General features: G+C 32.9%; 2 protein-coding genes across 5 annotated transcripts; both read right to left on the bottom strand.

Moving 5' to 3' along the window:
• Nucleotides 1–16: 16 nt before the first annotated feature.
• LOC112791979 (probable WRKY transcription factor 57) lies at nt 17–15,246 on the bottom strand. Of its 4 annotated transcripts, none has more exons than XR_011870253.1 (5): nt 13,243–15,246; nt 11,520–11,660; nt 9,835–10,276; nt 301–524; nt 17–168 (listed from the first exon to the last, which is right to left on the bottom strand). XR_011870253.1 is itself a non-coding variant. In XM_072213227.1 (4 exons), exons 1-3 carry the CDS (start codon nt 13,494–13,496, stop codon nt 9,853–9,855), a joined length of 819 nt encoding a protein of 272 aa, XP_072069328.1. In that variant the 5' UTR covers nt 13,497–15,246; the 3' UTR covers nt 3,820–7,693; nt 9,835–9,852. The 4 variants fall into 4 exon arrangements, 2 of the variants coding, with proteins under 2 accessions (XP_072069328.1, XP_025690831.1); XR_011870252.1 differs by having other exon boundaries at nt 301–428; XM_072213227.1 differs by lacking the exons at nt 17–168; nt 301–524 and adding an exon at nt 3,820–7,693.
• Nucleotides 15,247–17,019: 1,773 nt separating this feature from the next.
• Nucleotides 17,020–23,226, bottom strand: LOC112791976 (alpha-1,4 glucan phosphorylase L-2 isozyme, chloroplastic/amyloplastic). Its single transcript, XM_025835044.3, has 15 exons — nt 22,523–23,226; nt 21,947–22,176; nt 21,757–21,858; nt 21,150–21,326; nt 20,711–20,986; nt 20,144–20,415; nt 19,936–20,053; nt 19,329–19,796; nt 19,093–19,245; nt 18,787–18,915; nt 18,335–18,571; nt 18,151–18,227; nt 17,878–18,064; nt 17,590–17,790; nt 17,020–17,507 (listed from the first exon to the last, which is right to left on the bottom strand). The coding sequence occupies exons 1-15, from the start codon at nt 22,737–22,739 to the stop codon at nt 17,391–17,393; spliced, it is 2,961 nt and encodes a 986-aa protein (XP_025690829.1). The 5' UTR covers nt 22,740–23,226; the 3' UTR covers nt 17,020–17,390.
• Between the last annotated feature and the right edge of the window lie 130 nt (nt 23,227–23,356).

The raw sequence follows: 23,356 nt of genomic DNA, 5'->3' as shown, positions 1-23,356 counted from the left end.
AACTAAAAAAATCACATAAAAAATTTGAAATTTTATATACATTTAACATTCACAATTAAAGGATCATTATAATCTTTTTGATAAGTACAATTAGTTGAGACTTATTTCATCTAAACATTCTCCAAATCCTTCATTGTGGTTGTGGTTGTGGTAATTCTGCTAAGAGCACTACAAAAAACATTCCAATCACAACAATTATGAGAGGAGCAAAATAAATATCCCAATCACAACAATTATGAGAATGAATGATGCAAGCAAAATTATTATAATCATGAAGTAGAGAGAGAGTGAGAGAGAGACCTAAAGTGTTCGCCAAATCGTGGAAGTGGTCGTTTAATCGATCACGGCGGAGTTTCTCGCGGTCAGCTTTCTGAACTTTCTTTGCGGCGACAGCTGGATCCTGTGGTGGTTCCGGTTGCCCCTTTTCTCTGCAAATTCAATTAAATTAATGACTTCACAAACACTCTTCACAAATATAATAACGATGTCTTCATCAACAGCAACTCCTTCCAGTTATCAAAATCCTAATTCAATTCCAGCAGTAATGAAGAGAAAGCGAAGTCAATCAAAAAGACCAGAAAAAAAATTAAAGAATACCTAATATAGCTTGAAATCTGTTATTATATATGTGAATTAATGAATTGAAGCATGCAGATTCAGAGGCAAAGTAATAGCTCTATCGCCATAGTCGCTGATGGCGACCAACCATTTCGGATCCAGAGGGACCATAACCTGCAGCTGCACCGGCGAGGGCACAACTTGTCATGGAAGCTTCGGCAGAGGGTGAAGAAGGAGGTGGTGCAGAAGAAGGTGGACGCAGGTTGAACTTTGGGGGAATTGCGTTTCTGGATGCGGGAGTAGTTGTGTGTTTTTACTTTTTAGTGATAAAAATCGACAGCATTTTTTGTCGATTTATAAATCTATTTTATACTTTAAATCTACACCATTTATTTTCCTTTAAAAAGCGATCTAGACCGTTCAAATTTATCGACGATAAGATTGTCGATATTTTACATAATAAAACAGACGGCGTATGCGTTGATTTTAAAATAAAAGCATTTTCGCCTACTCGTGCATCGTTAATGTGACGATAATAGGAAAAAAATTAATACATCATATAAATATCGACGACCTGGCTGTCGATTTTAATATTTTATTTTTAATTAATTCTTTTAATAATATCGACAGCAAGTCGTCGAAAATTATCGACGGTAGAAATAACCGTCGATTTTTTACGTCCAAAAAAACGCTTTTTCTTGTAGTGGAGGGCCTCCCCTGAATTATTACGTTTTTGTTTCATGAGAAAATCTGCTAAAAAAACTAACAAATATATAACACAAAAATGAAGAAAGAAAAAGTCGGTATTTTGAGTTTGGAGCAGGGATGAAAAGCGTGGAAGCCCGCCCCGCCTAGTGAGGCGGTTCTAAAATCCCATCCCGTCCCACCTAACTGCAAGGTAGCGGGCTAAACCCGCAAAATCTCTTTTTTTTTTACTATTAATTATTAAATAATATATATAATTTTACAATTATTTTAATAAATTTATAATTTTTAAAAGTATAAAAAAATTATAATTTTTATATTCACAAACATTAAAGTCTTTGTAATTATAAATATCTAATAAACATAATTATAAACCAAGTTTTCATCCAAAAATATAAATATAAATATTGTCTCCAAAGCAAAATAAACATAATCTAAAACATAATTATAATATTTTCTTTAAAACGAAATAAACATAATCCAAAACATTCAATTTTGATCTTCATTCTCTTGTAAATTGGGTTGGAAGAAGTTAGGTTTTGGAAAAAAATTTATAAAAATACCCCTGCAAAAAAAAACTAATCCCAGCGGGAAAACCCGCCCCGCCCCGCCTAAACCCGCTGTTTAAGCAGTTCGGGTTAGATGGATTTTTGCTATTTGGCGATTCTAATTTTTCACTCCGCCCGTCTTTTTTGACGGATTACGCGGATTGACCCGGTGAATTTAGGCCCGTTTACTACCCTTATTTTAGAGAATACTAGATAATGATAGAGCTCATATAGTGTGGTTAAAGAAAATACGTGCCCAAAAAATAGGGTTCATATGTAAATAAAGACTAATTTGTTTTACTTATTCTCATTTTTTTAATCCAATAAATAATAAAACAATTTATTTTTAGTAAAAAATTTACTAAAAACTTTTTTCAATTTAAAAGTTATTGAATTTTTTATTTTCTATTCTAATTATATTATTTTAATTAAATAAATTTTATCTTTATATTTAATTTAAATATTAGAATATTTTTTATTTTTATAATTTTTTATTTTATCTAAATTTATTTTTTATATTTTTAAATTTAATTTCATAAATTTATGTTAGTATCGGAATATATAAAAAATAATATTATAGATTAATAAATTTATTTAAAAAAATAAATTTATTCAAGAGTTACGACATGTAAATGTGAGACTGACGAGTATGCAGAGAAAATAGAATTAGAGAAGTATAAATTTTAAATGTAAATATTACAAAAATATTTAAATTTTAGTTCCTATGACAATATTTCGTAATAAATAAAATACACAGCTAATTTATTTTTATCACGATTTAATATTTATAGTTAAAATTTAGTAGTTAAACCCTATTTTTATAGTAGTGAAATGTGCATGCATGCATACATGAGATGCATAAACATCCATCGTTGCGAATTAATATTACGAATACTTGTCAGCAAATTATGATGAACTGAAACTGAAATGTATGAATAAAGACGAATGAATGAAGTACAAAAACGAGGCTAGGTAGCTGTCTTATCAAATTATTCAGAGGAAGGTAGCACTTCAAATCATAATTGATTATGGTTCAGATTGGCCTAAGTCTATCTATCTTTAATCCACATGTTAGGTGTATTTTAAAATAGGTTTAATTATTTTATTAATTTTTATAATTTTATTAAATTTATAATTAAATTTTTATATTTTTTAATTAAATTTTAATATTATTTTTTAATTTTGTAATTAAATATTTTTATGTCAAAAATATTAAAATTAATAGAATATTTTTTTTAAAAAAATATATGCTCAAAGATCTAATTAAATTTTTAATTATGTGTATTTTTAATTTATTAAAAAATATTATGTTAACTCTAACAATTTTTACAATGGTAAGAACTTAATTATAAAATTAAAAGTAATATAAAAACTCAATTAAAAACGAAAAAAATATAAAGATTTAATTATAAATTTGATAAAATTATAAGAACCAACAGATTAATTATCTTTAAAATAGTCATTAAAATTAATTATAAGTATATTATTAAAATATAAAATATATATAAAAAGTTAAATTATATATATATATATATATATATATATATATATATATATATATATATATGAATGGCTAATTTTTAGCATGTACATAATAGTTTTTATTTTTAATATTGTGGCAACTTGACCATGTATTAACTACAAAAAATGACGTGCATATTAAAAATTGGTTACCAAATTAATTATTATATATTTATTTTTAAATGTATATATAATTTAATTTAATTTTAATATATATATTTTATGTTTTTATTGGTGCCTAACTTTTTGTATACATTTAACATGGTTCGTATAATAATAATAATAATAATAATAATAATAATAATAATCTATCACTCTTAACTTTGATCATTAACATATAGTAATGGTGCATGCACGTTAATCGTATTTTCATGAGTAAAATCGGCTAGGTAAAATTTACTTTGAAAAAACTGAGATAGTTTGAAGAAAATCTCATGCCCTAAGCTATTCAAGCTGTGATGTTAATGGTTTAATGAATCAGAAAGGATTAAGAGAGGGAGAGAGATAGGTTCTTCTCATTATTGGAGAGAATGAAAAATCCCCCTTAGAAAATATTTGTTGAGTTATTACACCTTATATACTATGTACTTTGTTTTTTATGTACTCTCACTAAAAAATAATTACAATGGTAAACCTATTATTGATAAAGAAATAATCCAGGTAACACCCTCCCGCAAGCTAGAATTGTGTAAATCTAACAATCCTAGCTTGGAAACATTGGCAAGAAAAGGACCCGTGGCAGAGCTTTGGTAAGAAAATCAGCAAGTTGATCATTGGAACGAACTGGCATAAGATGAATGAGACCAGACAAATGCTTTTCACGAACAATGTGGCAGTCCACTTCAATGTGTTTAGTTCTTTCATGAAAAATGGGATTATTGGCAATGTGAATGGCTGACTGGTTGTCACAGAATAGAGTGATAGACTTTTGAAGCGGCAAGCCAATGAAATCCATTAAGAAAGATAACCAACTAGCTTCACAAGTGGCAACAGCAAGAGACCTATATTCAGCTTCTGCAGAGGACTTGGCAACTGTGGTTTGCTTTTTACTCTTCCAGCTAATGAGCGAGTTCCCAAGCATGAAGCAATAACCGGAAATGGAGCGACGAGTATCGGCACAGGTAGCCCAGTCAGCATCGGCAAATCCAGTGAGATGCAGATTAGAAGTAGAGGAGAAGAAGAGACCAGTTGCAGGTCGGCCTTTTAAATATCGGAGTACACGAAAAGCAGCCTGTAGGTGAGAAGTTGTTGCACAGTCCAAAAATTGGCTCAAACGTCCCACAGCATAAGAGATATCGGGTCTAGTATTTGTGAGGTAAAGGAGTCGGCCGATGAGCTGTCTATAAACAGTGTTGTCTGTTAAAATGGTACCTGATTCCTTTGAAAGTTTCTGACTATAATCAAATGGAGTAGAGAGAGGCTTGCAATCTAGATAACCAAAATCTCTGAGAAGGTCCATGGTGTACTTCCGCTGATAAATGTGAATTCCAGAGTTAGAGCGTGCTACTTCCATTCCCAAGAAGTATTTGAGATCACCAAGATCCTTTATTTTGAATTTGTCATCCAAATCTTGCTTGATGGAATTGATTTCACCAATGTCATTCCCGGTTAAAACCAAGTCATCAACATATACTAGAATGGCAGTGAAGCTTTGAGATTGTTTCTTAATGAAGAGGGAATGATCATCAAAAAACTGCTTATAACCAGCATCCACAAGAGTCTGAGTGAGCTTAATGTTCCATTGCCTGCTTGCTTGCTTAAGCCCATATAGAGATTTTTGCAATTTACAAACTAAACCTGGTTGTGACACAGCCAAACCGGGTGGTATCTTCATATAAACTTCTTTGTCCAAATCTCCATGAAGGAAGGCAGTGTTGACATCCAGCTGTTTCAAATGCCATTTCTTTGCCGCTGCTAATGCTAACATTACTCGTAGGGTAGTCATTTTGACAACTGGACTAAAAGTATCACCATAATCTACTCCTTGCACTTGAGTGAATCCTTTTGCAACTAGCCTCGCTTTGTGCCTTTCTATGGTGCCATCGGGATTGAATTTTACCCGAAAAATCCATTTGCAACCCACAGCCTTCTTGTCCTTTGGGAGTTCAGTGAGACACCAAGTTCTGTTCTGATCTAGAGCTGTCAATTCATCTTGTATTGCCTTTCTCCAACATTCATGTGCAGCCGCTTCCTCATAAGTGCTAGGTTCTTGATTTGAGGTGATGGCTAGAGAAAGTGACTTATATTTTGGGGTTAGTTTATCATATGACAAGTGTTGTGAGATAGGATATAAAGAGTTAGAGTTGAAAACATTGCTAGAGTGAGCTGTGTGGGTTGTCATACAATAATAGTCCTTCAAATAAGCAGGCGGTTTCTTGACTCTTTCAGACTTTCTAGTAATGCAGTCATGTGTGATGTCAGAGTGTTGTGATGCAGGTGCATTATCAGTGTGTGGTGTGGTAATGGGTGCAATGGTGTGTGAGGAAATTGGTGAGTGCATTGAGCTTGAGAAATGTTCATTTGAATCTATGAGTGTGGTATGTGTGGGTGATTGCAAATGATGTGTGGATGGTGTATCATATTGAAAAAGATCAATGCATTGTGGAGTACGAATGGGCACTACAGAAATGTCAGTGCTAGTGGAATGTAAAAATGGAAAATGAGTTTCATAAAAAATTACATTTCTGGATATGAAAATTTCCTTTGATTTTAAATCAATAAGTCGAAAACCCTTTGTTCCTAATTTAAAACCAAGAAAAGCTGTTTTTCTGGCTCTTGGGTCTAATTTTGTTCTTGAATTTGTTAATGTGGAGGCATATGCAAGAGAACCAAATACTCTTAAATATGAAAGGTCAGGTAAGTTGCCATACAAAAGCTTATAAGGACTAGCATTATTCAGGTTAGTGCTGGGCAGCCTATTAATTAGGTGAATGGCGTGAGCAACTGCGTATTGCCAAAAACAATGTGGAATTCCTGATTGAAATAGCAGTGCTCTAGCAACACCTAAAATATGCTGGTGTTTTCTCTCTACAATCCCGTTTTGCTCTGGTGTTTCTACACAAGAAGTTTGGTGTAAAATTCCAGTTGATGCAAAAAAGGATTTTAGAGTGAATTCTGGCCCATTGTCGGTCCTTATACACTTAACTTGTTTTTCAAAATGTACTCTCACAAAATTCACAAAATTAATAACCAATTGTGATGCTTCAGATTTGGTTTTCATAAAAAAAATCCAAGTGAATTTGCTCTTACCATCCACCACAGTCAAAAAATACCTATGTCCTTCATTGGAAGGGACAGAAATAGGACCCCAGATATCCATATGAACTAAATCAAAACAATCTTTTATTTTAGTTGTACTAAGATTAAAAGATAATTTCTTTTGTTTTGCAAAATGACATGAATCACAAGGAAAATTTGAAGCAATACTATCTATAAAAGGATAATACTTCTTCAGAAAAATCAATTTATGCATGGGTATGTGTCCTAATCTAAGATGCCAAATGTTGTTGTGCTCACTGTGTGAAGGTGTGGTGGGATGAGTAGTAGTAGTAGTTACCGCCAATGAAGCTTGCTTTGTTGGAAGAGGGGGAAAATGAGAGAATTCTGGTTCTCTACTCATTGTATATAACCCTTCTATACACTCAGCAATGCCAATCATTTTGGATGTGGATCTATCTTGTATCTCACAACACTTATCATTGATTAACAATTGACAATGTAAGTTTGAGGTTAACTTTGACACAGATATCAATTTAAAATCAAAAGAAGGAATGTATAAAACATTTTTGAGAAAAAAAATTTTAGAAAATGTGATTGTGCCAATGATGGTGCTAACAGTTTTGGTTCCATTTGGCAATATCACATTGATTGGATCAATATTTTGAAAACTTGCAAAATCTTTTAAGTCAAAAGTCACATGATCTGTTGCACCGGAATCAATGATCCATAGTGCATATTTTGGAGTGATAATGCTCATAATTCTCGCATTAAAATGTAATGCAATGGTTTTACCTGGAGTGGAAGTGTGAATGGAATTAGTCAAAATTTGATTTGCATTATGAGGTTGTTGCTGCACACTTTTGTCTTTGATCAACTCTAACAAGGCAAATCTTTGCTCTGGAGTGAATCCAGATCTTGATATTCCAATGTTCTCTTGGAGACAATTGAGCTGGAATTGTTTGTCACTGAGTATATCATCATGCCCCTCAGTGATCACGTGATTGATAGTGGTGTTATGTTGCTGCCATTGGTAGAAGTGGGAGGAGTACCCATGCTTCTTATAGCATACATCTTCTGTGTGGCCTTGCTTGTTGCAATGAGAGCAAGCCAATGTAGCTCCACGACCTCTGCAATGGGAGGATCTGTTTGCCATGTTTACCATTTTGAGAAATCAATGAATCACAGAGTAATAGGGATTCAGATCTTCTTCCTTCCAACTCGTTGATCGGAACAGCTATGTTCACCAAGAAAGAATCTTGCGAAATAGCCTCTCATCAAACTCTATTGGATGAGTTTGAAGGAAGAGGTAAGAATGGGGGAAAGAAAATGTCGAAAGAAAAATTAGGGATAGAAAGAGAATGGCAAAATTGGATTCGCAACTTTTTCTTTTTTTTTTTGATTCACAGCTTGGTTGCTCTCCACGCTCACCGCACCATGAAGAAAATCTCATGCCCTAAGCTGTTCAAGCTGTGATGTTGATGGTTTGATGAATCAGAAAGGATTAAGAGAGGGAGAGAGATAGGTTCTTCTCATTATTGGAGAGAATGAAAAATCCCCCTTAGAAAATATTTGTTGAGTTATTACACCTTATATACTATGTATTTTTTTTATGTACTCTCACTAAAAAATAATTACAATGGTAAACCTATTATTGATAAAGAAATAATCTAGATAACATAGCTAAAAAAGAATGAACAGTGAATACACAGAGTTTAATTTTTTGGGTCATGCATGACTTTTATTGGTCTGTTACTTACTTGAAGGGAAACCATACATCTAACCATATAACTCGTTCTTGGATCCTGACTTTTATGGTAGCATGTCATTTAATGTATTTTCTCTTTGAAAGGGACTAGTCTTTTATATTTTTAATTTGTAATGTAAAAAGCAATTATAAGCACTCCCTCTCGGTTCATATTATTTCTCATGTAAAAGATTTTATTTTAAATGCATATATATATAAATTAGGCGTCTTAAAAATATAGGAATACTTTTCAATAGAATATCTTCATAAAGATTTTACAACCATTAAATAACAACAGTAGTGCTACGTTACCAACTTTTTATCTGCCAAAATCTGCCAACTTGAGTTGGGCTGGACATGAAGCCCATCTACTAAATAAAGCCACATCTAAGTTAATCATGGTTTAATTCTAATTTATCACGTGTTGGTAATAATTGGCAGACTCTCTCTTGGTAACGTATACTTTTCCAAATAACAATAATTCCAATTAACTTCAATCTAATACAATGATAGAACTATATATTGGTCAATTAAGAGACATAATCATTGTAAAAATTTTATATCCATTTAATAACAATTCCAGTCGATATATGTGTCATGCGCCCCACCATCCATAATCTTCATTGTGAAAAAACTTAAATAGTTTTCTGAATTCAACGTGTGGTATGGGGAGGTCTAAGTATCAAACAAGCCATGCCAATGACGCGGTCATAGCTTATCCTACATACTTCGCTTAAATAACAGAAGTGATCATGATGACAAGGACAATAATTATTAGCTGCATGCTCATAAGTTTATTTTAAAATTTCAAACTCTTTTAAAATCCTTAAAAAAAAAAAAGCTACTGCTAAACTTATAAATAAGGCTTAAATGAATTTTGTTTTTTTGGATGCTCTTGTTTACTCACAAAAAAGAAAAAAAAAAAAGAAAAGAAAAGAAGTACTGAGACTTAAATGAATGCAGGTTTTGTTGTAAACGATCACTTAAAACACACGCTACTTAGCATCAAATCATACTTTCGGCTAAGATGTTTTAAGTGAATGGGTGGTTAGCATCATGAAGTGGGTTCCAGTCAAGATAAGGTTGCTAGGCCAATCGCTTAGATTAGATATTAAAAGAGCGCTAATTATGTCTTCAATAATCTCAATAATATAATTAATCACCCCAATAATTAAGATCGAACTACCATCAATTATATGGTGCCTATCCAAGTATCCCATATATATAACATATTATGAAAGCCTTTATTACCATCATTTGGAATATATTGGTCTTTAGTTTTATATATATATATATATATATATATATATATATATCATTATCTACTTATATAGAGATTCTACTTACTTTCTCTTCAAGTTGCATTGAAATCTTAAAGCCATGTTGTCGATCTCCCGAAATTAAACCCACCTATCCGGCCCCCAACTAGCTAGTAATAACAACTAACACGCACAATTAAAAATTGTAAAATATAGATAATGTGAAATATATACTCTATAGGATATATAATAATGTATATATAATATAATATATAAATACCATTCTATATTAGGCTCCTCATCCGTTACGCATTTGCCTAGGCAGAAGAATATCTCCAAGTAGTCCATCATCTGTGGGTAGCTCTTCTGGGGTTGATGAATCTGCCAATGTAATGCTGCATCTTCCATTGTAATTATCATTATTGTGTGAGTGACAATAAGGATCATCAGAAACACTACTACTAATAAGTGTGTTTTCTTCAGGTAATTGATCAATTGGATAATAGAAGTGTGACATATTTCCAAGGGAAAATTGAGTTGCAAATGTGGATTTTTGATTACTACTAAGCATGCCACTTAGTTGTCGGTGGTGGTGGAATGTCCCTACGGAGTGGTGGCAGTGTTGGCCTTCATATGTGGTTATCACAATAGTTGGGTCCTCCGAGGAGCGTTCCACCCTTTTCTTCACACTGCAGTTGTTGTTTGTGCAACGATAGTAGCTCCTGTATAGGATAGTTGTTCATTTTCAAGTACATTGTTTATCACATTAACATGATCAAATGATGCTACTGATTTCGCTTTTAATTTGATTGCAAACAAATACGTGTATATTATATGCTTTATATGTATTATAGATATAAATTGACTTGCTGCATGTTGGTGATGACTATATATGGAAGGAGAACTGCTAGGGAGCAGCTCACTACTCACTCATGTGGCAGTTAGTAACCGTTAGAGGAAGTTATTATAGACAGTTAGGAGTTTGTTACTGATCTAACCAATATATAAACGAATTAACACAACTTAAATGTTGAGGACTGAGGAGAGTTAGAAAGAATTTTTTTATGAAATTAGTAAGTGTCATGTCCGTATTTTTAATTTATATAACCTTCAGATAGAGCATTTTGTTTATCACTTCATTGACAGATGCAAGATTAAAAGATAAATAAATTAAAGCTAAAAATCAAGACACTTGCTTAATGATCATGATATGGGGCTAGTTAAAAATAAACCTTGCAAGGCAATTTTAAAAAGTGATGCAGGCCGGGACAATGGATTTAAGATGTAACCGCCGTACTATGTTATTCATAATTTCATACTTAGCTTCTAAAATACAAATAATATATTTGTCTTTTCTTTTCCCCCCACCCTATTATTACATATTCGATATTATATGACAGATACCGCCTTTCGATTTATTGTTTTATGTTTGTTCTTCTTACACTTGATTATTGTCATCATGTTGTATATGTTGTAACTAATGTGGTAATGACTTTGTATTATACAACATTGGTCATATACTCATATGATTATTGTATAATGCAAGAGTTAATTTTGTGATCTAATTTTCAAAAGAATTTCTTAGCCTATTTTATTGGGAAAAAATTTAAAACGGTTATATAGATGATTAGGATAGTGCACGGTCTAAAGTTTCTTTGCAGTAGGTGAGGTGCGTTATATTAATATGGTTCTTTCTAAAGGTTGTATTAGTAAGGGTTTTAGACTTACCCATCCTCGTGCTTGACTACTATTGATGATATAGCTTTACAAAATATAAGAATATATAAAAAGCATGTTTAGATTAGGTTAGCTTTAGAAAAGTTTGATTTTCTTTCAAATCGGAAGAAGTCTTTTCATCATAACAACTTTTGAACAAAAAATATATTAAGCATGGTTCAGTATATGTTTTTCAAAACTTTATCCTCGTGTGAGTAATAAAAACAAAAAATGAATGTTCATACAAACCTGGGGAATGGACTATTTTTAACTGCCTTCTGGCCGTACTTTCGCCATCTGTAGCCATCTTCAAGATGATCGGTTTCACTCTTAGTCATAAAAGCAAACCGTGGCTGCTTCATTCGTTTCTGCTTCTTCTTATTTCTACTCCTGTAAATTAAATTAAAGCTAAGTAGCCATAAATTAACCACCACATGCACCCCCACAAACATATATGTATAAGGGAACAGGTGAACGGCGAAAATGATTAATTGAAGTACAAATAACCATATATATGATTATTTAATGTTGGAAGTTCCGGTGACGAGAGTTAATTACCATCATCCTTTTTTTTTCTTTATGATGTCTTTAAATGCATCGATGGAGTTAGCGTCACTTCAAAAACTCCCAAATCAGTAGCAATACACCAAAACATGACTCGAGTGAAGAAATTAAATGTGACCAAAATCTTTCAGTTATAAATTAATGATTTCACGCTAATTCCACCACAATAAACCTGACGTTCAGGTTAAAATCATACCAATAAAATTAAAATTTCTGTTTGTATAAAATTAAAGTAGCCTGCACGGAAATGCCACAATATGCAAATGTATATGTAAAAGCTATAAACCGTGTGTATTGCATTATTTAGGGCCGAAAGACACATAATATAATAAAATAATAACCAATAAATTGTGATTTGTGTCCATGGCAGCCATTATGGCATTATCTACTTATTATATATTGGTGCCATCTATAAAATAAGAAGCATGTAAAATATGGACCACAAAAAAGGAAAAAGTAGAAGTAGAGACCCCCTTATAACTATGGACACAAGCAAGCATTATTTATTTGGTGCAAATTAACATCATGTACAGAATATAGCACACATAGCATAGCATAGCATAGCATATCTTATATATACCTAGCTAGAAACTCGTCCATTCATGCAATCATGCACATACATACAAATTATAAACAAATAATGATGCAATGCAACTACTTGGAATTAATCTGAACAATTATATATACAGTTGCAAAACTAGTTAGCTAACACAACAGCATCAGGAGTGAAAGGAGGCCCAATAATGAATTAATGATTAACTAAGCTGTTAATAATTAAAAATGGAATAACAATAATAATAATAATCTATCATAATTTGTGAAATCACTAAATTAGCAAAGTTAATAATGTATAAAAGCATGAAATGGAGTGGTGGATGGGTAGCCGTCAAGTACGGCACTCCCGCCGCAATAATCGCGGTGCCCGTGATTTTGAGGACGTCATCATACCAAAAAGCATCGTCCCTTTTTCTTTTTCATTTTCTTGCTTTCATTTGAAGCCAACAACAATTTCAAATAATGATAATAAAAATAACAATCGATCTACTTTCAAATTCAATCAGTAATACTCTTAATTATTTATACGAAGTATATATGAAAACATAAAATATATTAAAAAATATAAATATAATACACAAATATATAAATAACATTTTTATAAAATGAATAATTCGGAACAAAAATCAAAATCGATATGAGCAGTCAGTAAACTACTAGAGCGAGGTGGCTAGAACATGTATTTGTACGGACGGTGGCTGCACTGCTTCCGAAAAAACAAAACTAATTAATTAGATTCCGATTTCGTTAGTTAGTTATGTGTGCATAGCATTTTTCGCTTGCGTTTAGGCCCCTAAATTTTAGGTTAATTACAACTTAACCTCAGTGAAGAAAGGAATTAGAGGCGACTTACGGTGGTTTCTCTTTGTCGAGCTGTTTCCCGTCGGAGGCGATCGAACTCTCCGGCGGATCCTCAGCTGAGCTTGAAGACGGCGATTGATTATTGTTGTTGCTGTTGTTCTCCGGCGGCAGGCAGATGGTGTCGCCTTCTTCTCCTCCGATCCAGTCAAAGTCGGCGAGCATGTTGGTGCTGTCGGTGACGGCGGAGAAAAAATAAGAGGCGTCGGATTGTTCTGGTGGCGGCGGAGGCTTTTGGCAGGGTTCCATGCGTAAAGTAATACTGGTCCGTACGTGTGCTGTTGCTATGTATGTAGAGAGAGAGAAAGAGAGAGAGAGGGAGAGGAGAGAGAAAATTAGGGTTTTTGTTGCGATTGGTGAGGGAGCAATGAGGAGGATGGGAGGGTGTATTTTAAAGAAGGTTTTGAAAGCTTTGTCTCCTTAATTAGTACAGAGGCCAAACATAAAGGAGAAGAGTTATCTCTCATATATGACTCTTGATCCATGAGATAAGATGTTAGCTAGGCTTTTAAGACAACAATATCTAATTTGTTTTTAGTGTATGTATATATTCATTAATCAATCACTGATTATTTCAGGGTCATAGATGATTAAAAACGAAACTCTTTCCCGGAAATTAAAAAACTTAATTACACTTGTCAATTGTATTGTAGTGTTAAAGTGGATAGAAGATGCACGACGCCAATATATATGGCTTAGACAAATGAAGAAAAGAATATAAATATATATTATAATTTTATATTCAGCAAAACTATTTAGCCAAGAAAATTTGTTGTTATGTGCCCTTTAATTGAAATTATGTGATATTTAATGGCTACGTACCTTTTTAAATTAGTTAACAATGTTCAAATTTTCTAAGAATTAATTGGAAATAATAATAATATCTAACCATGATATATATTTTTATGTGGAAAGAATATTTTTTATTTTAAATTAGATTTAAAAAGAGAGACTTTTATTAGATGAGTAATAAAATCAAATGTTAAAAATTATAAATCAAACGTGTGAAAAATTGTAAGCTAATGAAATCAAAGACAAGAGAACCGTATAATTTAGATTATTTAATTTGTTCCTATGTTGTCTGTCTTAGAATCACTAATTTGTTATTTCAAAAATATTGCATGCATATTTAACAATAAATCATTAAATTAATAATTAATTTGTTATGTACTTAAAAGTTGTTTTAAAATTAGCGCTACACTGTCACCGGCCGCTTATTAGCGGGCTAATGTCCGATGAAACGTCTTACTAATTCTCATTTCTATATTATTATTATTATTATCTATTCAGTAATTATTATTATTCATTAGCTCCCCAGCAGAATTTCTAATTTTAATCTCAATTTTATTCTCATTTATAATAAAAATAAAACCACAAAATTTTTATTTTTTCTCTCACATTTTTTAGCCGCACTGTTTAGTATTACTTCTAACTATCTCAGCTTTTTCGTCACTTAATTATTATCTGATGCTACCAGATATGATTTGTTTCTTATACTCAAATCTCAGATGTTTAAATTTTAAAGTTATCGAATAATAAAATAAAACATCTAAAATAAAAAAAATAAATATTCAAAAATAAAAAAAATCTAAAATTATTAAAAAAAAATCATCTAAAATCTAAAAAAAATATTCAAAACATAAAAAAAATTTTAAGACTTACAAAAAAGACACATTCAAAATCCAAAAAAATAAACATTCAAAATTATGAGAAAAAAATATCCAATACTTAAAAAGAAGAAGGTGAATGATAAAAAAGAAACGCTAAGAATTGAAAAACGTAATAGCAAGAGGATTTGCATGCGAAAGACGCAGCGGCGTGACAAGGAGAATTAGAGGAAAATGTTGCGGCATCACGATGGAAGGACTTGGATGCAGAGGGTGCGGCGGTGGGGTAAGAGAAGTTGAAGGAAGAGGACGCAGCGTCATGACAAGAGGAGTTCGATGAGGGAGGGCATGGCGAGACAAATTAGAGGGAGAGGTCGCAGCGGTGTGGAAGTTGAAAAGGGAGAGTACACGTTTTTTTTTTTTTTATTGCAAATCTAATTTTTTTAATTTTTTAAATTATATTTTTGGAAAAGTTAAGTGCATATAGAATTGGTTAGCTATACTTTATTTACAATAATATATTCAGAGTCGGAGCTTAATGTTGGACAAAGAAACAATGGCTCCAAATTAAAAATTTTAATGTATAAAAATTACTAACTTTTATATTAGTCCTCCTTTAATTTTAATTTTTTAATTATATTTTTATATTGGTCCATCTTAACAATTATGCTAAGTTTGTCCTAAATATACTAATTAGCTTATTACTTTTTTTTTCTTTTAAAACAAAGATAGAAAGAGAGAGTATTATTATGTAGATCTAACTAAAATATTAATGTGTCTATTAATTTATTATTATTTTTATTAAATAATAATACTAATAATAATAAAGGTAAGATTAGTTAACCTAATAAGTATTTTTATTTTGAACTAATAATTTTGAGTCTAAATATTATAAATAATAAAAGTATTTATAGTATTTTAATATAGTACTTAGAGGGGGTGGTGGACTGCGGATTGGTCCAACCAGCTATTACATATAGACATAATAGTCACTTATATTATGAACTTATTATTGGTCCATCCTGTAATAATTAATTAACTACTATACATCCCCGCCATGCACATGCATGATACATGCACAATAATAATCCTTCATTTCGTGGAACTTTTCTGTCCTCCCATATTAACTTCAACTTTATCCTTCGCCGACATAAATTAACAGTATATAACTTTGGATCCGTAATATATCATGGTATGTACAACAATTCCGATGTGAAGTTATGCTATGCTAATATAAGTTTGGATCCGTAATATATTGTCTGCAATACATCCACCGTCGAATATGATAATTTATTTCTCGTTGAATTATAAATCCCTAGACGAGTGAGACATTATTAGTCATGACTTAAATCCTAGTTCTTATATAAATTAAAGTCCTAATAATTAAATCAAGGTACATTATTGATTTGAACTTAACAGTATTGACAGTTGACAACATTTAGTGGTTATTAATTGATTAATTAAATCCATTTACCACTACCACAATATAATGCATGCTTCCATATGGGTGGTCCAATTCATTCTTGTCACACTTACGGATGATACATTATTATGGATGATGACACATTAGGGCAACAGCCATGGACGTGGGCCAACATCAACTTGTTCATATCTATCAACTTGTTTGTAATCTTAGCTTAACGGAAGCATTCATTATCTTAGCTAAAAATTTTGGTAACTATATTTTTACTGGATTGTTTTAACTTATACATATAATTAAATACTTGAAAATAAGAAAGCGTTCCACTAATGTTGCAGCATGAAGATAATCCAGGTGGGTCACCTTATTTCCGAAAGCATATAAAATTTCGTGGATGAAAATACTGAACCTAGATTTTTTTTTTTTAAATGATAATTTCCATTATGAATTATTTCTCTTGTGTGTTACTAGTAAAATAGAATGATTACACTTACAAATATAGTGGAGACAAAGGCCAAGAATCTTCAACAACCACGCCATGTTCCCTTTGTGGAAGGCCTATATGAAAATGACATTTGGAACCGTTTGCTATTAAAAGAAGTAGGTCTTTGCAAATTGCATTACAGTTACAGATATAAGTCATGATGTATGTGTGTATCTTTTCTTTTGCTGAACTATTTAGCTGTAGATCATACTGATACAAGTTAGGGTCTTAGTTTTGATGGTGCTTTTAATGAATTATACATTGTCCAAGTTATAACTTATTATAAAGTTTGTTTACATGACTAAATTTACAAAGTATCCCTTTCTACATTGAAAGTGTAATAAAAAATCCTGATGTAATCGGTAAAAACTTACATATAGTTGTCTTCATACAAAGTTGATACTTGAGAACCGTAGATGATTTGACAATTTTGACTAAATAATCATCTAACGATTTTCAACTTTCAACTTCAGACGAAGATAACTGCCCGAGTCTTCACAAAGTAATAACCATTATTTTGCATCAAAATTCACCCTAAGATAATGACTGCCTTGTATACTTATAAATAGTTTGAGAGCAACAGAAACCAAAAATAATCAAGAAGGAAGAAACAATTAGGCACATGAAACTTTTCAAGGCAGGAAAAGTGGTTGAATTCTCCAAATGTCTCTGGCATATTGATGAATAGTCCGGTCACTGCTGAATTTGTATGAACCGGCTGTGTTCAAGATTGACATTCTTGTCCACCTCTGCATAATATAACATCAAAGTAAATTCACACAACTACATTAACTAGATGAAAAAATGTTATATAGATCAGTCTTAACTAACCTTTTGATCTCGATATGCTTTGTCGACGGCGTCTTGGCAGTCCAAGTAGCTAGGGAAGTCCTTTCCAACAAGGAAGTAATCAGCACGACCATACCCTTCATTCCCTTCCAAGGATCCAATCAATTCTTCATAGTTGTAGCTTCCAAAAACACCACTCCTTACATATGCCTTTACTTCTTCAAAACGTGGATCTGCTACAAACTGCATATAGTGTGCAAGAGGATTGTGATTATCAGAAACTAATATTGCATAGAATAGCAGATTGGCAGAGTATGATGATGCTCTTGCCTTTCCCTCTGCTCTTTCTTTTCGCAGCGTAGAGATTTCGTGAGCACGCGCGCCAAAGAGGAAGAAGTTATCTTCTCCAACTTCTTCCCTTATTTCAACATTAGCCCCATCAAGAGTTCCAATAAGTAAGCATCCATTCATTGCAAACTTCATGTTGCTTGTTCCACTGGCCTCCATACCAGCCGTGCTAAACAAGAAACACACACAGAATGATGATAACAATAAGGTATAAGGTATCATGTAATTTCAATTGAAAAGTTTGTTATTTATTACCTGATGTGCTGCGACAACTCGCTGCCAGGAATTAGCATTTCGGCCACACTGACATTGTAATCAGGAACAAATACAACCTAAACATTAAGAAAAGCTCCAAGATTTAATAATGTTAGTTCTTGATTGTTATTTTAGCATTTACTTGGGAAGGACTATGCAATGAACATTACATATTTACATATACCTTTAATAGATCTCCAATCTCTGGATCATGATTGATTATGGCTCCTACATCTGTGATGAATTTTACAATTCTCTTGGCTTGAACATATGTTGCAAATGCTTTCCCTCCGAAAATACAAACTCGTGGAACAAAACTTTGTTTCCTTTCCTCATCACTCATTTCTTTCATCTTTTTGTAGCGATAAACGATTCCCAAGATATTCAGTAACTGCCGTTTGTATTCATGAATGCGCTTCACCTGAAAATCCATGAATTGAAGTGTGAAACTATACATTGTGTTGGAATTCTAATGGCCGCGTCAATAGTCCAAGTAGGATTTCATTCAATACATACAAATCTCTGAATTACACTCAACTTGTTTTAGATTCAACATCTGTTACCATAAAAAGGTGAAGATAAACATTCCAAAACAGGACAAGAAAGAAACAAAGTGGTTGGTGGCAGAAAACCAACCTGTACATCAAACATTGCATTTGAACTAACATCATAACCAGTTCTTTCCTTGATAAATGATGCAACCTTAATCTTGTTCCTTCTCTTTGATTCCATCCACTCTGATTGTAAATCCTCATTATCTGCAAACTGTTAAAACATTCATGCATAAGAAAATACTGTTATTCAAATTGACTAGTGACATCTGATCAATGAAACACCCATCTATAATGCTTTGTTGTCACCATGATGTTATGAATATTAGTCATGCATTTAGTTACATTCATTAACAAACATTATTCATAACACTTAGCTAAGTTAATTTACCTTGCGAAGTATAGCCAATTTCTCAAGATCTGTGACCCAGTCCTCTGTTCCAATCCACTTGGTTATGATTTTACTAAGATCAGGATTGCAAAAGCGGATCCATCTTCTTGGGGTCACCCCATTTGTTTTATTCTGGAACTTTTCAGGCCACATCTACACAAAAAGTAAATAATAAAGAAACATGGTGATTGTAATTGTTGACAAACACAGAGAGAAAACTCTGTTTATATTGTTACCTCATAGAAATCATTGAAAACTTCCTGTTTTACAATCTCACTGTGAATCTCAGCTACTCCATTCACCGAAAAACCACCTACAACACATAGATTAGCCATGCGAACCATTGTTGGCTGTTTTGAATCAACTTTGAATGTCCATGTTGTTTTCTTTTCGGTATCCTCTTCCACAGATGGCTCTTCTTTGCCATCATCTTCTTCCGGTTCTTCTTTCCCTACTTCGTCTTCGTCTTCTTCCACTTCTTTGGCTTCTGCTTCTTCTTCCTTCTCTTCTGTTGCCTTTATATTAGTATCAATAACATCTCTTTCCTCTATAGGATCAGTATCAGGAATCTCTATTGAGCTATTAATCAGCTCAACCACTGAGTTAGGCAACTCAATGTTCTCCAGTATTCTCATCTTTCTGAGCTTTTGATCCAACAAGTCAAGGTCATTCATCCCATACTCAGATATAATTTCATGTATGAACTGGTTAAAAACGTAAAATTGCATAACATTAGACATAGATTTCGTAAAGAATTATGAAATGACGTGTGTAGGCACAAGAGCAAAGAACTATATAAGTATATAACATGATAAAAAATTACCATAAGTTTTAAGACATTACCACTTCATCAGTTTTTCTTATTATCTCCATGTGTCGAGGAAGCAAATCCTGCAGAAGTTTCAAACTCCATTTCTCTAGTGCCTCAGGTAGAACTGTGTGATTTGTGTAAGCAACGGTTCTAACATAAGAGCCATCAAAAAACAAGGATCAGAAGTGTATACTAAGTATAAGGATCAAAGTAGTAGTCATGTTGCAATTCGCGAAGTACCTTTTAGTTATCTCCCAGGCTTTATCCCAGCTTAAACCTTTTACATCCATCAATATCCTAATCAACTCTGGAATGCAGAGTGTTGGGTGAGTATCATTCATTTGGACCACCACTTTATCCGGGAAAGTATCCCAATCAATGGCCTTTCCTGATCTCTTTTCGAAGCGAGCAACAATATCCTGGAGAGAGGCTGAGCATAAGGTATACTGTTGCTTCAATCGTAGAGTCTTCCCTTCAATCAATTCATCCCCAGGGTATAATACATAGCAGATCTGAATGCAATATAGCACAAAAGCTCACTAGTTATTTATGCAGACAGTTCATATAACTTGCTGCATATAGATGAAAAGAAACTTTTGGGATGAATTGTAAATGAGTTTGAGATGCAAGAGCAATTCAAAACAAGTAAATATGATTTTCCTTATATCTATGTGCTGCACTTCTCAGTTAACTTGTGGACAGATAGAACTTTCAGAATGCAACTTTGAATTTCACAGGAGGATATTCATTAAGCATAGATGAATTGCAAGATTATAAATTCTGAACAGAATAAAAGCTTCCAGAGACCTTCTCTGCATTCTTCAGAGCAGCATATGCTTTGTCATGATCCCCTGCATTGTAAGCTTGCAAATCGAACTCTTCAGGTGAAACTTTAGTGGACCATAACCTCAAGTTTATTGTGGTTCTAGTTTTGTATCCTGGTATTGGAACATCATATGCAACTGCCATGATATTTTCTCCTCCAATCCATTCTTTTCTTCCATCTGGCCCTGAAGTAATTTCTCCATAGAATTTAACCGGATAAGAAACATCGTTTCTTGGAATTTCCCAGGGATTTCCCATCTGTAAATAGATACTTTCTACATTAGAACTTGTGACTTACAGAAACTAATAGTCCTGCACTGCATATATCCCTTGATAAAAGAATTCAAGAACTGTGAATGCATTTTTCTTACACAAATATGATAAATGAATCACCTATGAATTGATGCATATATGTAAATACCTCGAGCCAGCTTTCAGCAACTTCCTCTTGACCATCCTTTGTTATAAGTTGTTTGAACAAACCATACTTGTATCTTAGCCCATAACCCCATGCAGGGTAATTCAATGTTGCCAAGGAGTCCAAAAAGCAAGAAGCAAGGCGGCCTAATCCTCCGTTCCCAAGGGCGGCATCTGGCTCCTGTGGATTGGATTATACATCAATTTACTCTATAATAAAGCTCAAACAAATTACTAAATACTGACAGTAGCTCCATAAAACTGCAAAGCTAAAGGCCTTTATGTGGTTTAGTAATACTTTTTCTTTTTTTTTTTGAATAAATTTCCATACAAGAATATATTTTGACTTATAAATTTCTATATGAAACTGTTCTTATTGTCTTGAGAAGGCCATGCTTATAGATAGCAATTGAAAGTATATTGGATAATAACGTCTGAAATCATCAGAATGACATACAACAATATTGTGAAATCGGCACAATGAAGCATTAATCCTTGTCAAATTACTCTTAATGCTACCAGAAAAGCTAAACTGATAAGACTCAAATCACTTGGACTTTCTAATACGAAACAAAACATCACAGCTATGGAGAGAAAAAAGATTTTTAGACCTGGTTAGCCACATTCTCTAAATTGTGTCCCAGCTTTCTTAGAGCCTCAGAATAAGGGCCTGAAAGTTGTAAATTTCCAATTGCATTTAGCAATGCCCTACCCTGCACAATTATAATAGCTTAAAAAAAATTGGTTAAACATCTTTGCTGAAAAATGAATCTGCCTCAACAGTGAAAATTCAATATAAACCTGTAGATACTCCATGGACATATAGTAAGCTTGCTTAACATTCATCCTCTCATAATATTCATACGTTGCATTCCAGTTTATGATGAGGGAATCACGGACACTCTCTGCAGTCGCATAGAACGCTTTACTTAGCTCAAACTTCTCCGGAGAGAAAGACGGGGTGAACTCAGCATGATACTTAATGCTTGCAGCAATAGATGCAGAATCTGGCACAAATTTATCTAAAGTTTCTGCAAGTGTTAAGCATGAATGAATTAGCACTTTAGTCATATATGCATAAAATAACAAACAATGTTGTAGCCCAATATTATAAATTGAAAAGTTTTAGTTCATAGAAACATAAAATCTGAATGAACAAACACCTAATGCCAACATCTAACAAGAGGTTTCAACATTTGTACCATCAAAATACTATATCATTTGAAAAATTTGATCACTATTCAATGCAAATTGATAGGGGAAAAGATAATATGAATTCTGCATTTTCCGAATATTGTATTCGGAATGAAAAGAGCTCAACCCAAGAAGTAAAGCAAGCGAAAAGGCATGAGAAAATGACAGCAGGCAGGAAGCAACCTTGTTCAGTGAGTGGTTCATTCTGTTCCTGCTTTTTATCACTGGCAACATTCTTCACACATAACTTTCTTACTACCCTTCTGGAACTGCACTTCCTGATGAGAAACAAGTGGCCAATATTGTTTCTTTGACTGAAACCAGTGAAGCTTGATTTGGAATTGGAGTGTAAAGATGAATTGGAATGCCTGCAGATTGTTGAGAAGGGTAGAGCTGCCATAGCTGCAATGACTACAAGGATTTCATTAAGTGAAAGAGGAAGTGTGTTTGTCTTCTTATCTTTATTTTAATATCTTGGAGTTTGAAGACAGTGCTTACTTCATGTTGAAAACGAGCCAAAATATGAGCTTTGTCGTTTATCCCTAATTCCCTACTACTTTTGTGACAATAGTTGGTTTGATTGGTCCTTCTCCTTCAAGATTATGAGGCATCATGTCCCTGCTTTGAACCAGTTAATTACCAAATGATCCCTCAGATATTTCTGGGTTTCAGCCTCAACTATTTACCAATTTGGGGTTTTTAGCATTTCCTTGTCCAGATATGATTCTACATAGCTTATTGTCCGAATATGCAAGTTGGACATTCCTTCTGAAACTGTTGGAATTCATGGATATCATGTCAGTTAATCAGTGATCTGAGAGTACTCTGTAAATACTAAGCTAGCCAATTTGAAGAATAAATTTTCAACTTCCAAAATTTTCTGTTGTGGTTGAAGTACCCTCACCATTTGAGGTTTGTAAAACTACCACCTTTCAGATGTCTCCACTTTTTGTGCATCCAAAAAACAAAATTAATAAATAAAATAACAAAGAAAAACTTTGAAAAGTGAAAAAAAAA

The sequence above is a fragment of the Arachis hypogaea genome, chromosome 13 (genome assembly GCF_003086295.3).
Source record: "Arachis hypogaea cultivar Tifrunner chromosome 13, arahy.Tifrunner.gnm2.J5K5, whole genome shotgun sequence".
NCBI lineage: Eukaryota > Viridiplantae > Streptophyta > Magnoliopsida > Fabales > Fabaceae > Arachis > Arachis hypogaea.
This window is presented reverse-complemented; position numbering and strand designations above follow the sequence as displayed.

Bases quoted from the DNA above. Each gene is read 5' to 3' on its own strand.
- LOC112791979 (XM_072213227.1), bottom strand. From the start codon at position 13,496: ATGGAACCCTGCCAAAAGCCTCCGCCGCCACCAGAACAATCCGACGCC. The intron at 11,661-13,242 runs GTAAGTCGCCTC...TTTAATTTACAG, and splicing joins CTCGACAAAGAGAAACCACC to GAGTAGAAATAAGAAGAAGC. The intron at 10,277-11,519 runs GTTTGTATGAAC...TATCCTATACAG, and splicing joins AAAAATAGTCCATTCCCCAG to GAGCTACTATCGTTGCACAA.
- LOC112791976 (XM_025835044.3), bottom strand. From the start codon at position 22,739: ATGGCAGCTCTACCCTTCTCAACAATCTGCAGGCATTCCAATTCATCT. The intron at 18,065-18,150 runs GTAATAAATAAC...TTTCTTGTTTAG, and splicing joins GAGTTGTCGCAGCACATCAG to CACGGCTGGTATGGAGGCCA. The intron at 17,508-17,589 runs GTTAGTTAAGAC...TATATTATGCAG, and splicing joins AAGCATATCGAGATCAAAAG to AGGTGGACAAGAATGTCAAT.